The sequence below is a fragment of the Oryzias melastigma genome, linkage group LG21 (assembly GCF_002922805.2).
Source record: "Oryzias melastigma strain HK-1 linkage group LG21, ASM292280v2, whole genome shotgun sequence".
In the NCBI taxonomy this organism is placed as follows: Eukaryota; Metazoa; Chordata; class Actinopteri; order Beloniformes; family Adrianichthyidae; genus Oryzias; species Oryzias melastigma.
In genome coordinates this window covers 24,972,852-24,986,616 of record NC_050532.1, presented here as the reverse complement: position 1 = coordinate 24,986,616, position 13,765 = coordinate 24,972,852, and the positions used below count along the sequence as shown (strand labels likewise).

At 39.9% G+C, this 13,765-nt stretch overlaps 1 protein-coding gene across 3 annotated transcripts in view; it reads right to left on the bottom strand.

Annotated features, from left to right (window-relative positions):
• The window catches only part of kalrna (kalirin RhoGEF kinase a), a 122,298-nt gene that overhangs the window by 45,216 nt on the left and 63,317 nt on the right, over positions 1-13,765 (bottom strand). For all 3 annotated transcript variants that reach the window (XM_024286764.2, XM_024286765.2, XM_024286766.2), the window contains exons 33-38: positions 12,684-12,776; positions 12,504-12,615; positions 12,033-12,223; positions 11,858-11,959; positions 11,630-11,778; positions 10,230-10,332 (exon numbers count right to left, since the gene is read on the bottom strand). In XM_024286764.2, coding sequence (XP_024142532.1) covers positions 10,230-10,332; positions 11,630-11,778; positions 11,858-11,959; positions 12,033-12,223; positions 12,504-12,615; positions 12,684-12,776 — 750 coding nt within the window. The remainder of the gene's footprint in view (positions 1-10,229; positions 10,333-11,629; positions 11,779-11,857; positions 11,960-12,032; positions 12,224-12,503; positions 12,616-12,683; positions 12,777-13,765) is intronic.

Below are 13,765 nucleotides of genomic sequence, written 5' to 3'. Positions count from 1 at the left end.
TTTAGAAAACCAACAGAGACTGTTGATTGGAGGTTCTTAAAAATAAAATCAAAATGAGCTCATGTATATGTAAACACCAACGGTCAGGCACGGTGGTGGAGGGGTTATAATGTGGGCTTGATTAAGAAGTTTAGTCAAATCTTTGACTTCTTTAACTGATTAAACCAATGAGATTCAGAGTAATTACTTTTTATTATTTTACTTTGACATCAAATATATATATATATATATATATATATATATATATATATATATATATATATATATATATATAAATTGGATAACCTTTTGTGCCAAGCATGGTGGTGGAGGTGTTATAATGAGGGCTTGAAAAAGAAGTTTTGTCAAAACTTTGGCTTTCTGTCTGCACCTGTGATGTTCAATGTACAAATACTTCGTACTTTTATTTTTTTTCTGTACTAAAACATTTACTTAGAATAAAGTTTAATTATTTTTTACAGGATTTCAGTTCATCAATGGCAGGAAAATAAATCGTTTTTGGTCCTCTAGTGTGTTTTTCACCTGTGGTAGTTTTTTAGACCTCTGGTGGTTTTTGGGGCCCTGGTGTTTTCTTCACCTCTTAAGGTTTTTGGTCCTCTTGTAGTTTTTGGTCCCCTGTTTTTTTTAAGTCCTCTCAAGGCTTTTGGTCCTCTGGCTGTTTTTGAGTGTCCTGGGGTTTTTTTCTGTCCTCTGGTAGTTTTTTTTTTTTTTAGACTCTGGTGGTTTTTGGTCTCCTGGACGCTTTTCACTGGTGGTTTTGGTCCTTTGTTGTTTTTTAGACCTCTGGTGGTTTTGGTCCTCTGGTGATTTTTGGTCCGCTGGAGGTTTTTGGTCCTCTGGAGGTTTTGGGTCCCTTGTGGTTTTTTTCCCCCCGTCTTCTGGTTTTTTTTTTTTTTTTAGACCTCTGGTGGGTTTGGTCCTCTGGTGATTTTTGGTCCTCCAATGGTTTTGCTCCTCCGGTGGCTCTGTCCCTGCCTGGTTTTTGTTTTCAGGTCCTTGTCTTGCTGGAGGAAGCAGTTCGGTTCATAGGAGAGGAATAGCGAGCAGCTGTAGAATACTCTGACATTTGAGTTCCCCCCCCCTCCATATTTGACCGTTTTTATGGCTCGCTGTGGTTTCTGGACAAATACTTTTTACTTTTATTTTTGTCTACAATAAAAAAAATAGTTTGAATAAAGTTTCATTAATTGTACTCAATTTCAACTCATCATCTATGATAGATAGGAAAATAAATTGAATCTCTAATACTTTTTCAAACCATCAAAATGTTTAATTTTCAATTTACTCGGGGGGAGGGACCGCCCGCCTGTCTGAAAAGCAGATTTGGAGAAAAGATTTAGAGAAGAAGGTCTCAGCTGCTGCTGCCTCACGGTTCTCTTTCTCTGCTGTGACTGTTTTTCTCCACCAGCGTCTGAGGGTGTGTCTTGTGCTTCGTCATATGACCGTGGCTGTGAACACTGAACACATGCGTGCGCTCGCCGGCTTGTGACGATCATATGTTCCAGCCGACCAGGCTGCGCCGTAATCGGAGCAGCAGAACCGCTGCAGCTTTCTCCTGGAAGGAGAAACCAGAAAACAAAAAAAATCCTGTTCCTCCGGAGAAATAGTCTGAAACGGTTCTGCTTTTTTTCTTTAATCTGTTGCATCACAAACCTCAAACTAATCAAAGCTGGAGGTTAAGAGAAAGCCAACGGCTGGATTTCACAGTCTGAATCCGAGGAGCAGAAGTCCTCAAAGAGAGAAGATGTTCCTCAGGACGGGTTTAGAGAGAAGCTGAAGAATGAGAACAGCTTTAAAACTTCTTCAAGTTTTATGTAAAAATGATGAGGGAAAAAAAATGGATTTGAACCACGACTCAGATTTAGATCTAGAAGAGTCATATTTAGATATGGAAAAGTCAGATTCAGATCCGGAAAAGTCAGATTTGGATCCAGAACAGTTAGATTTAGATCCAAAAGAGTCAGATTCTGATCCAGAAGAGTCAGAGTAAGATATGGAACCGTCAAATTCAGAGTCAGAACAGTCAGATTCTGATCCAGAAGAGTTAAATTTAAATCCAGGAGAGTCAGATTTGGAAATGGAAAAGTCAGATTCCGATCAAAAAAAGTCTGATTCCTATCCAGAAGAATCAGATTCAGATCAAGAAGAGTCAGATTTAGATCCAGAAGAGTCAGATTTGGATTTGGTAAAGTCAGATTCCGATCCAGAAAATCCTATTTAGATCCAGAAGAGTCTTCTGGATCATTATCTGGAGCCAATGTCAAAAAAAGAAGAAAAGTTCCTGTGAAGAGACGCCGTATAGAAACTCAAGGTGATGTTTATCTATGAATCTGAGGAAGATTTAAAGAACACGATGGACAAGTTGCTCCAATGAAATGGATCCACTACGGATTTAATTTTAACAACTACGGTGATCTCAAGTTGTTCCTGCTGAACTGATCCATCCAGTTCCTGCTTCCTTCCTGATATAGGATTGTTTGTTTTAACAACAATAGAATCTGGTTTCCATCAATCTACAACAAAAACTGATAAAACTTCACGTTGGAGAAGGATTAAGATTTAGTTCATCAGATTTATGAAGCCTCCAAAATGGAAAAAAGCAGAAAACGTCTCTAGTTGACTTTAAAGACCTGTGACACAAAGAGTTTTTATTTGATCAAAAAAAATTGTTTTATAATTGTCTGAAAACTTTATATGAACATGAGCTGGTTTTGATAGAAAAAAAATAAAAAAGTTATAAAAACTGCACATAAATGGGGAAAAAAGTAAAAAAAAATTAGACTGAAATGTGATTTAATAAAGTTATTTCAAAGGGAATTTACTTAATTAGTTTTTATCATTTCAAAAAGGTTCAAACAGTAAAATTAACAAAATCGTGTTTAGAAAATTTGTGACAGAAATGTCAAACACAAAAACGAACAGAATTTAAAGGTCAGGAGCGTTTCTGCAAACATCTGCAGTTCTGATCTTATAGGACGCTCCTTCATATTTTTATCTCTTCTGTTTTTGTTGTTGTTCTGTCTCTCTGCAGACATTTGGGTTCTGTCTTGTTTCATGACTTTGATCAAACTTATTTTGAAAACCCCAGGATCATCTCCGGATTCATAAAAGACAAATTCTTGAACGAAGCAGAAAAGATTTGCCGCTCAGGAGACGGACGGGAGGTGAAAGCAGCTCCACGGGTCCGAACTGAAGGAGAACTGAAGTCTTCCTGCAGACTGACCGGGTGGAGATCCTGCAGGGACTTGAAGGAGCAGCAGGTGGAGTTTGGCTCCTCAAGACTCCAAGATCTGGATCCAACCAACATGATCCAGATCATAAAACTCTTCACCTAAACTGGAGCATTTGACTAAATTCATCCTTTTTTCAGGAGATTAAATTTTTGAGAAAAGCAGCATAAACAAAAGAAACTGCCGACTCGGGCCGGTGTGATGATGACGGAACAGGTGGACAGGTCCCGCCGGGTTTTTGTCTCCATCTCTGCTGGACGGGTCACTTCAGGACACTGGGAAGAGCAGCAGAACCTGCTCCACCCACAGCTCTGCTGCCTCATCCCGTCCCTCGGTACTGGCTAATGGTCCGTTTCCTGCCTGTGGAGCGTGCACGGCTCATGCACACGCCCTTTTAGCTGCAGGTCTTCACAGAACCTCACATGAAGATCCAGTCGTCAGCTGAACTTTAAGGAACCATCAAAAGGTGGTTTCAAGCCATCACTCCTCCACTTTCTATCGTGCTGGTGAACGAATCAAACGCCCCCCAGAGCCGGGTCAGAACGAGGATCTCCATCCTTCTACTCACCCTGCTGCTCTCTTTGAACAGCTTGAAGCTCATCCACTTCGGCATGTCGACCGCTCCTCGCCGCCGCTCGCTCCTCTCTGACAGCTCCCCGCTCCGAGCCCCCCCACCCCCTCCCTCTGAGCAAACAGCCGCTGCTTTGTGTGTCAGCGCGTCCGCACGTCTGCCTCCACCTGGAAGCTGCTGAGCAGTAAAACACTCCACAGCTGGGAGTGTGTGTTTGTGTGCGCTGAGGTCACATGACCGGCAGATGGCCGCTACACCACAGCAGTCTGAGAGAAACTCACGACGACGTGCGCGCGTGCACGTGCGTGTCGTCAGCATCACAAAGTAGCAGCAGATGTGAAAACATGTTTGTCTCGTCCTGACCAACGTCGGGTTGATGCCCAGTTTTCTCAGATTTTTTTAATGACTCGTCTGTAAAACAAACTCGGTTTTCTAACAAAGAAAAAAAACATTGAGGTTTTTTTTCTCTTCCTTTCCTCCATCCTCAATCTCCTTTTTCTGCAGTTGTCTTTCTAAACACTTTAAAATAAAAAAAGTTTAGTATAATCAGCTGTTTTTCTGCTTAAATTTGTTTGTTCTTTAATGACTTTTTTTGTTTTTCTACTTTTTTAAATCTATTTATGCTTTAAACAAACAACAAACAAACAAAAAAGATCAGAATTGAGTCCTGAACTTTGTGTTTGGTCTTTATTAAGACTGTCGTCAACCGAACTTTTAAGCTCCAAATTAAAGCCTGTAAAAAAACAAACAAAAAAAAAAAACACATGACTAAAGATCTCTTCAGTCATTGGCCAGAAATTATGAGGGTGGAGCAAAGCAGCCAGATGAAGAATAATGGAAGTTTTGCCATTCCTGTTGGATTAGTTCACTGATTCAAACTTTGTATTTTGCTGATCAGTTCTGAGCGTCTGTACCAGCGTCAGGTTCAAGACTTCGTACCGCTGCTTTGGTTCGGTGGAGGCGTGCTGCAAGCCGGTTACCGAGGAGACGGCTAAGAAGGTATGTTGATAAGTGTTTAGACAGCAATGTGTGTCACGTTAAAAGTTGTTTTAATGAGCCTGAATTCCTCCGACCACATTTCCATGAGTTGCTGTTTTTCATTGTTGCTCAGCTATGCTGCATATATCCCATAATGCCCAGCTACGGTGGCCATTTTGGCCCAGTTGTTCCACTCCGAGCATGGAGTCTATTCAGACTGAGGAAACTCAGAGCTAACTGGAGTTCAGTCCAATTGAAAATGAACAAAGATGGGTCAGAGAGCGGTTCCTGGTCCCGGACTAGGGTCCGTTTGGGTCTATTCAGACTGAAAATTTGTTATGGTTTATCAGGGGAAATGAACTCTGATTCACTTTAAGTCAGGGGTCTCAAACTCAAATCAGCCGGGGGCCGCTGGAGGCGGAATCTAGTTGAGGCCGGGCCGCATCAGGATTTTCATAAGAAAATCGCTGAGAAAACATTCCAATGTTCTTAAATATCTTTATTTTTAACACAAAATAATGAATAAATAATGAACGACATGTATAGATCTTTGTCCGTGTTGATTTATATATATATATATAAAAAATAAGTTTTTAAATAGTTTATATTGAAGATTAAACTTAAGATATATTGCTAGGGGGTAGGATTAAAAAAAGTTTTTTAAACTTTTTCCTACTCCATTTCAAACTACATAATAGAGGTGTAATGTATTTATTTATAATTTATATAGAATTTTCTGTTGTTGTTTTCTTGTTTTTTTACCATGTACATTAAAAGATGAATAAAAAAACAAATACATTTGTACTAAATAAATAAAATAATAATAATGACCAAACAACAGATACAGACAACTGAAGAAACCACATATTGACTGACTAGAGAAAACTAATTATTTTTGTTCAGTTTCAAATGTCTGTATTAACAGATCCTCCTTCAGAGTTAGAGAAGCCCCGGTAACGAGAAAATCTTTGAAGGATTTCATTTTATGTAGATTTTTGTAGAACTCTCCTCACAATAAATAAATCTGACCTTCAGTGGTGGACAAAAGTGTTGGTACCCCTCAGTTAAAGAAGGACAAACCCACAATTCTCACTGAAATCACTTGAAACTTACAAAAGTAACAATAAATAAATAAAAATTGAAAATTAAACAATCAAAATCAGCCATCACTTTTGAATTGTTGATTAACATAATTATTTAAAAATGAAACAGGCCTGGACAAAAATGATGGTACCTCAATGAAAGATTGAAAACTATTTGACCAGAGTGACATGATTAACTCAGGTGTGTCCTTTAATTGACATCACAGGTGTTTTATTTATTGTTACTTTTGTAAGTTTTGAGTGATTTCAGTGAGAATTGTGGGTTTGTCCTTCTTTAACTGAGGGGTATGAACACTTTTGTCCACGTCTGTATGTGTCTTCCATTCATTGGAGGTGTGGGGTGCTCGTGCGCGCGTCGGCTGCATCAGCGCGCATTGGGGGGGTGTGGGGGCTGCTTTCAATGGGGATTCTATGCAAACGCGCGTAGCAGAATATCGGACTTCTATCGCGTTTACATGGACTGGAATGCGCGCCGACACAGCCGGTGTGTGAACCTTAAAAGTCACAGACACGCGCGCGCACGTGCGAGCCAAGCTCAGGATCACATGTCTGACAGGCGGGTGCAGCGGATCGCCGCGCGGGGCGGGCTTACAGGTTTGAGGATCGGAGCTTGTGGAGTTCTGGTTAGGAACAGTCAGCACGTCAAAAAACGTATTCCTCGACATCATATCTGTCTCTCATTCATTCTGAGAGAGACATCCACAGACGGAGCTGGTAGCCCCTTCGACACGCGGCGACAGAAACACATTTTTTGACGAGCCGCGAGCAGCAAATTCCCCGCGCGGGGTCCTGCAAATCGCGCTTGGTGCTTCATGGCTCCTCCTCCGCCCAGCTGACTGGAGGAAGGAATAAATGATAGACAGAGGCACTGGACAGACCGCCGATGTCCCGCCTCCAGAGTCATATACCTCACTGTGATTGGTTCATTCAGCTCTGCACATAACAACTGTCATTCATATCAGCCTTGCGGGCCGCACTAACAGTAATCTTTCATATGAAGACGGGGGCCGCAAATCATCATCCTGCGGGCCGCAAATGGCCCGCGGGCCGCGAGTTTGAGACCCCTGCTTTAAGTGAACCGAATGAGTCTAGTCTGAAAACAACCTCAGTTTTCATTTCAAAGTTCAGCTAAAGTAATCTGCAAAGATTTTTGCTTTTAATGAAGGAGACGACTCAGTCGTGAAGTGACTACTTATAAATAATTTGAGATTGTTTTAGTAGAACACAAGTAGAATAAGTTCTAAATCAAAAACAAAAACTCATGTAAACTGTTCCTCCAGATCCCAGTGGAGAACCTTTAACTCAGAACGGCGGGTCGATCTGCCAAGGACACAGAGGGCGCCTCCACAACATCCAGTGTTTCTGGGTAAACGTTCCGGTCTGATTCACATCAAAAACGCCTCAACCTGGCTCCTCCTCCACCTGTTCTCTGCACCTGAAGGAGGCGGAGCTCCAGTGGAGCCACAGACACACTGGTTCTACAAACTTCGGACTCAAGTCACCCAAACGGAGAAACATCTCGGGCCTGAAGAGAAGCTGAAGGAGGATCACCTGAGATAGAGGAAGATCCATGAAAACATCTTCAGGTTCCTGCTGAATCAAGTTCTTCTGACAGCTACAAACCCAGAGATGATCAGAAGCTCAAACTCAAAACCAAGAAGAATCTTCACAAAGAAAAAAAATGAGGTCAAAGTGGAGGTAAAGGTTTTTAGAACAGAGTGGTCATCCTCACACGGATAGATCCTCTAAACCTCCAGACTTCGTGACAGACGATGGTTTGTTGTTGGTCGTTGGTTTTCTTCTCCATCTGGAGATGGTTTACTGTGAAACCGAGCTTCTGGTTCGGTTCTGCTTCTGGATCTGTTTAGTGAAGCAGCTGGTGAGGCTGATCAACAGAAAAAAACAACCTGTTCTGAAGCAGAAATGTTCATCAAGAGTCTTCCTTCTCTTCAGGAGAGTCTTCCTCTGTCGCCTTCATCGAGTTTGTTGAAAAAGTTGTAGTTATGGCAAACGCTGGTTATTATGTTATTCTGTCTGGTTTACATTTTCCTGAAAATGTATTTATTCATATTTTCTGCTTTTTGGAACAAAATGTCTAAATCCTTCAAAATTTACACAGATTAGCTAATCCAGAAAATTTTGTTCAGATTAGATTATATAATCCAGAAACTTTTATCAAACAGATAGAATGGTCTAATCCAAAAAAAGTTTTAGTCACATTAGATAATCTAATCCAGAAACGTTTTCCAAACATATCAGATGATCTAAATCTAATTTTCTGTCAAAACAGATTATCAAACCCAAAAACATTTTCCAAATAATTAATATTATCTGATCCAGAAATTTCTGTTAAACAGACCAGATTATCTAATTCACAAAATGTAGTCAAATCAGATCATCTAATCCAGAACAGTTTGTTAAACAGATCAGATTACCTAAACCAAAATTTTTGTCAAATTATATTATGTAACATAAAAACATTTTCCAAATAATTCAGATTATCTAATCCAGAAACTTTTGTCAAACAAACCAGATTTATCTAATCCACAAAATTTAAGAAAATTATAAAATCGAACACAGAAACTTCTGCTAAACAGATCAGATTATCTAAACCAGATTTTTTTGTCAAATTAGATTATCTAATATAGATTTTTCCCCCAATTAGATCAGATTATCTAATCCAGGATTTTCAGTCAAATCAGATTATGTAATTCAGATTATTTTATCCACAAAATTTAGTCAAATTAGATTATCTAATCCTGAAACTTCTGTTAAACAGACCAGATTCTCTAAACAAGAAGGTTTTTAAAATGAGATTATCTAATCCAGAAACATTTTCCAAATAGATCAGATTATCTATTCCAGAAAAAAAATCTATTAAACTTTTTATTTTATCTAATCCAAAAAGGTTTGACAAATCAAATGATGTAATCTAGAAATATTTCTCAGGCAGATCAAACTAATTCAGTAAAACAGATTATTTAGTTTAGAAACTTTTGATAAAACAAATCTGATTATCTAATCCACAACATTAAATCAAATCAGATTATTTAGTCCAGTAAGTTCTCATAAAACAAATCAAATGACCTAATCCAGAATTTTTTGTCAAACAGACCACATTATTTTATCTAGAAAAGGTTCTTTCACAGAGATCAAATTATCCAATCCGGTCATTTTTGTTACACCGATCAGATTAACTCTTCCAGAGACTTTAGTCAGTCAGATTGTGATCTTAATCCTCTTGCTTTGTTTTACTGAGACAAAGAACAGAAAATGTTTTTTTTTATTTCAGTGCAGCAAAAAAAAGTTTTCAGACAAAATGAAAAAATCTTCTGCATATTTCAGATTAAAATAATCTAGGTGCGTCTTTCTGTTGTCCTCATTTTTTAAACTTCAGATTAAAACTTGTGTTTTTTTGCAGTTTTTTTTTTCTTTCTTTGCAGAAAAAAAAACAAAAATATCAGATTATTTTGTACTGGAGGAACGTAGAGATCCTGATGAGCTTCTGAAGGTCTGGATTTGACACTTCGTTAAGGTTTTTAAATGTTTACAGCAATTAAAAAAATAAATAAAAACAATCAAACTGTTTTGTTATAATTTCGGAACATAATTCAAGTCAGAGACACATTTTACATCAAAAACCTTAAAAACACAACCTCTCAACGTCTACGTTCAAACGCAGACACAGCAGTTTTCAGGAGATCTGCATCTTTTCATAGCAGCTCTAAAAACAGCCGATCCAGATCTGGACCCAGAACCAAACCGGACCGCGTCTCTACACAGCAAACTGCCACTTTTGACTCTATTTTTATCCCGTTCTTCCCGGCCAGACGGGCCGCTCCCAAAACAGGCGGCGTGTTTACAGCCGCATCAGCAAAACCGCTCGCCGGACAGAAGCTCCAGGAAAAACTCACCGCAGCTTTCCAGACCTTCTAAACAATAAACCAGCAAACCACAAACACACAAACACGGAGGCTGCACAGCAAACATGTGGAGAACTGCTGCGCAGACGGGGCATCCCGTCTGCGCAGCAGTTCTCCACATGTTTGCTGTGCAGACGAAAGCTGCAGCCTCCAAAAAACATTCATGTCTGCAGCTTCAAATGTCTTCCAACAACAAGCCCCGCCTCCAAAACTGAAGCCCAAATCTTACCTGCACGTCTGCAGAGCAGTGGGGTTCAGCACAGACGCCCGAACACAACCTGAAGAGGGTTTTCATCTCTGCACGCGGCCTCATGGCCGGCCCAAACCCTCCACACAGCCCCTGCTGTTCCTCATAGGAGCCGCCCGGGAGACCCTGTAGCGGCGCAGCAGGTGCGCCTCATCAGCCGCCTGCAGGCGCTCTCACCTTGTCGCTGTCCACGGTGTTCTGTGACGTCCTGGAGGCGATGGAGATGGTGTCCGGCTGGCTGCCGCCGTCGCCCTGACTGTCCCCGTCTTCAGCCCCCTCCCTGAGGTCAAAGAACAGCAGAACGGGATCTCAAAGGCTTAGAAAAGCAGCGGGATAAAAATTAAACCCGGGATTTATTTCACTTTGACAGAAGAACAAATAAAAAGGGAATAAAAAACACTCCAGAACTTCAGGTTTAAAGTTTCAGCTTTTTTATGATTTTCACAGTAATTCAAACTTTACTTTCATAGATTTTTGCTGCAACTGAAGAGATATTAAAACAGGATATTGAAATGAGTTAAAGCTAATGCTATGAATGTACATTTCTGTATTTTTTTATGTTTTTTTACAGGAACTACAACGGAATATTAGGGCGACAAAAAATACAAAAAACTAATATTACAATTTTTATCTTGTAAATGTACGACTTTAAATCTCGTAAATTTTACAAGATCATCTTAAAAATTTTATCTTAAAAAGATAAATATGTTGCGATGGAATATTAGAGCCAGTTTATAGGTTGTTTTTTATGAGACTTTAAATCTTGCAATTTTAGAAATCTAAATCTCGTAAATGTATGACTTTTAAATCTCGACAAATTTATGAGATTATTTAAAAAAAAATAAATTTCTTATGACAGTGTTGGGGCCAGTTTCCAAATACATTTCTGTTTTTAAATTAAGACTTTAAATCTTGTTTTAATCTCGTAAATTTATGAGATATCCTAAAAAATGTATAATAAAAAGATAAATTCCTTACGACAGAATATTAGGGCCAGTTTACAAAGTTTTTTAAAGTAAGACTTCAAATCTCGTAAATTTACAAATTTAAATCTCGTAAAATGTATGAGATTATCTTAAAAAAATATATCTTAAAAAGATAAATTTCTTCCAACAGAGTATTTGGGCCAGTTTACAAAAAAATTGTTTATTTTTTAAATTACGACTTTATATATCGTAAATTTACAATTTATCTTCTTATAAATTTAAGACTTTAAAACATAGAAATTTAAGAGAAAAAGTTATAAATTTAGACTACGACTTTTAAAGTCATAAATATACGACTCTAATCTCATTATTTTAACAGTTACGATTTATTTTTTTCTCGTAAATTTACGAGATTTAAAGTCGTAATTTTAATTTTTATTTTTTCTGTTTAGGTTTTTTCAGTGTTTATCTTATCATTTAGTGAGATCAAACCTTAAAGATATTTTTTTCGTGAATGAATCTTAAGGTAAATCTGTTTTGGTGGGTGAATGATAAAAAGAGGTGACGTCCTCCAGCTTCTTCCTCTGTGTTGTCGCTCTGTAAACAAAGCTTTGCTCTGTATCCGGGGTTGCTACGGCAACGTCGACTCACCTCTTGGCGTGATTCTTCGGTTTGGTGAGGGCCGGCGCTTTGGGAAGGGGGACGGGCTCCTTCAGCGCCCCCTTCAAGTGGGTCATTCTCTCCTGGATCACCTCCCTGATGTTCTTGATCCATTCCTGTTTGACCTCCACGCTGGAGGCCTGGAGGAGGAGGAGGAGGAGGCGACTTTGTGACATGAGGGGGGTTTCAGGAGACCATCTTTGTTTGTCTCAGACTCACCTTCAGGACCGTCTTGTTGTCTGAAGACGGCGTTCTCCCCGACCACAGAGCAAACTTACACGGGTCGCCCTCGATGTGCTCCGTCACCCCCAGCTCAGACGTCTGCGGGTCAGACAGACACGGTTAGAAGCCGAAGAGTGACCCCCGGTGGCCGCCGACGGCAGCGCAGCCTCACCAGCAGCCGGTTCTTGTACTGGTACTTGGTTCTCCCGGCCGAGTCTTTGATCTCCTTGCTGAAGACCAGCGAGAACTCGAACAGGAAGAGGTGTCGGTCCCGCCCCTTTCGGATCAGTGAGCGCGGGTCCCAAACCTGGAAGCTCTCCTGGAGGATGAGCTCCCCCTGGACCTCCAGGTTCTCCTCGAAGCCTGAAGCAGGATGAGATGTTACCTATTCAACATGTCCTGCCATTCTGCTCACCTGGCCGGTGGATCTTAACTTTTTAACACCTTAAACACAAAATATTGAACATACTGTAACATTTCAACCGCTAACACAATACTGGAATTACGTTGATTATGTTAAGAGTTGAACCATTTTGTTCTTTCATTTCAGGACACAGGATTTCCTTTATTTAATAAACTGTGTTCCTTTTATTCTGATTGGTGTCCAGTTTTGTCATTGTCCCCTTCTGGGCGCTCCTCTCACCCTCCAGCATGGCCAGGTGCATGGCGTCGTTGGCTCTCTTGGGAACGCTCAGCATGACGTCCAGGCCGTCCTTGATCTCTCCTTTCCCCTCCTCGCAGCAGGACAGCAGCTCCTGCAGGACAGGAGGTCAGAGGAGACGTTAGCTCCTCCTCCGACGGTGTTCTGCAGCTTTGCTCGTACCTTCAGCAGCAGTTGGTACTTTGTGATCCTCTGGACCGGTTTGATGAGGTAGGAGTTGATGGAGTTGGCCAGCCCACGTCTCTGCTGGATGTCCTGCTCAAAGGCACAGAGACATCTCCTCAGAAAACCTCCTCCTCACATCAGGAGGGTTCACTGATGTCTGCATGTTTAATCCAGTAACTCCATCAGATAAAAAACACCCTTCAGTGCATCAGCTTAATAGTTGAACAGCTCCCCCTGCTGGACAAACGTCTGACCTCCAGGAGGATTTGAACCAGAACGCCTCCATTTCCAAATGTTTATCAAGTGAGGAGCAGATAATAAACACGTCAATAAAAGTGACAAACAGAAAAATAAATATATCATGAAGAAAATGACATAATACAAATAAAAAAACAAAAAAAGGATAAGAAAATATATACATATATTGATTTGATTGATTTTACTTCCTGCAGAAAGAGTTTGTTAGTTTCTGCATGAAGATCAAACAAACACTAATACTAAACCTGTTCTAAAGCAGGAACGCTCGGACAGAACAGAGGAGCTTCATCAAGAACCATCATCTTCATCAGAGTCTTCCTCTCTAAAGGACTTCCATACGGACCCTCAGCATCATCTCTTCATATGGACTACAACTCCAGGAACACGGACTACACATATGGCGTTTCCAGTAACATGCTGGTCATTTTGCTGATTTATCCTTTGATCCATTTTCCTGCATATTTATTTATTGGCAATTTCTTCTTCATTGAACAAAAATGTAAATGAATGACCTAGAGTTCAGAAAAATTAACAAAAAAATCCAATGATCTAATCAAGAAACCTTCATAAAACAGTTAAGATCACCAAATCAGGATTTTCTAATCCACTATTTTTGTCAAACAAATTAGATTGTCTAATTTAGACACTTTGGTGAGACAGATCAGATTATTTATCCAGATTTTTTTTTTACCGGGAGATATTATTTAATCCAGAAACTTTTTCTAAACAGATCAGACCTGAAAACTTTTCTCAAGCAAATCATATTATATGATCCAGAAATCTTTGTGTGATGGGTCACATTATCTAATCCAGTATTTTTG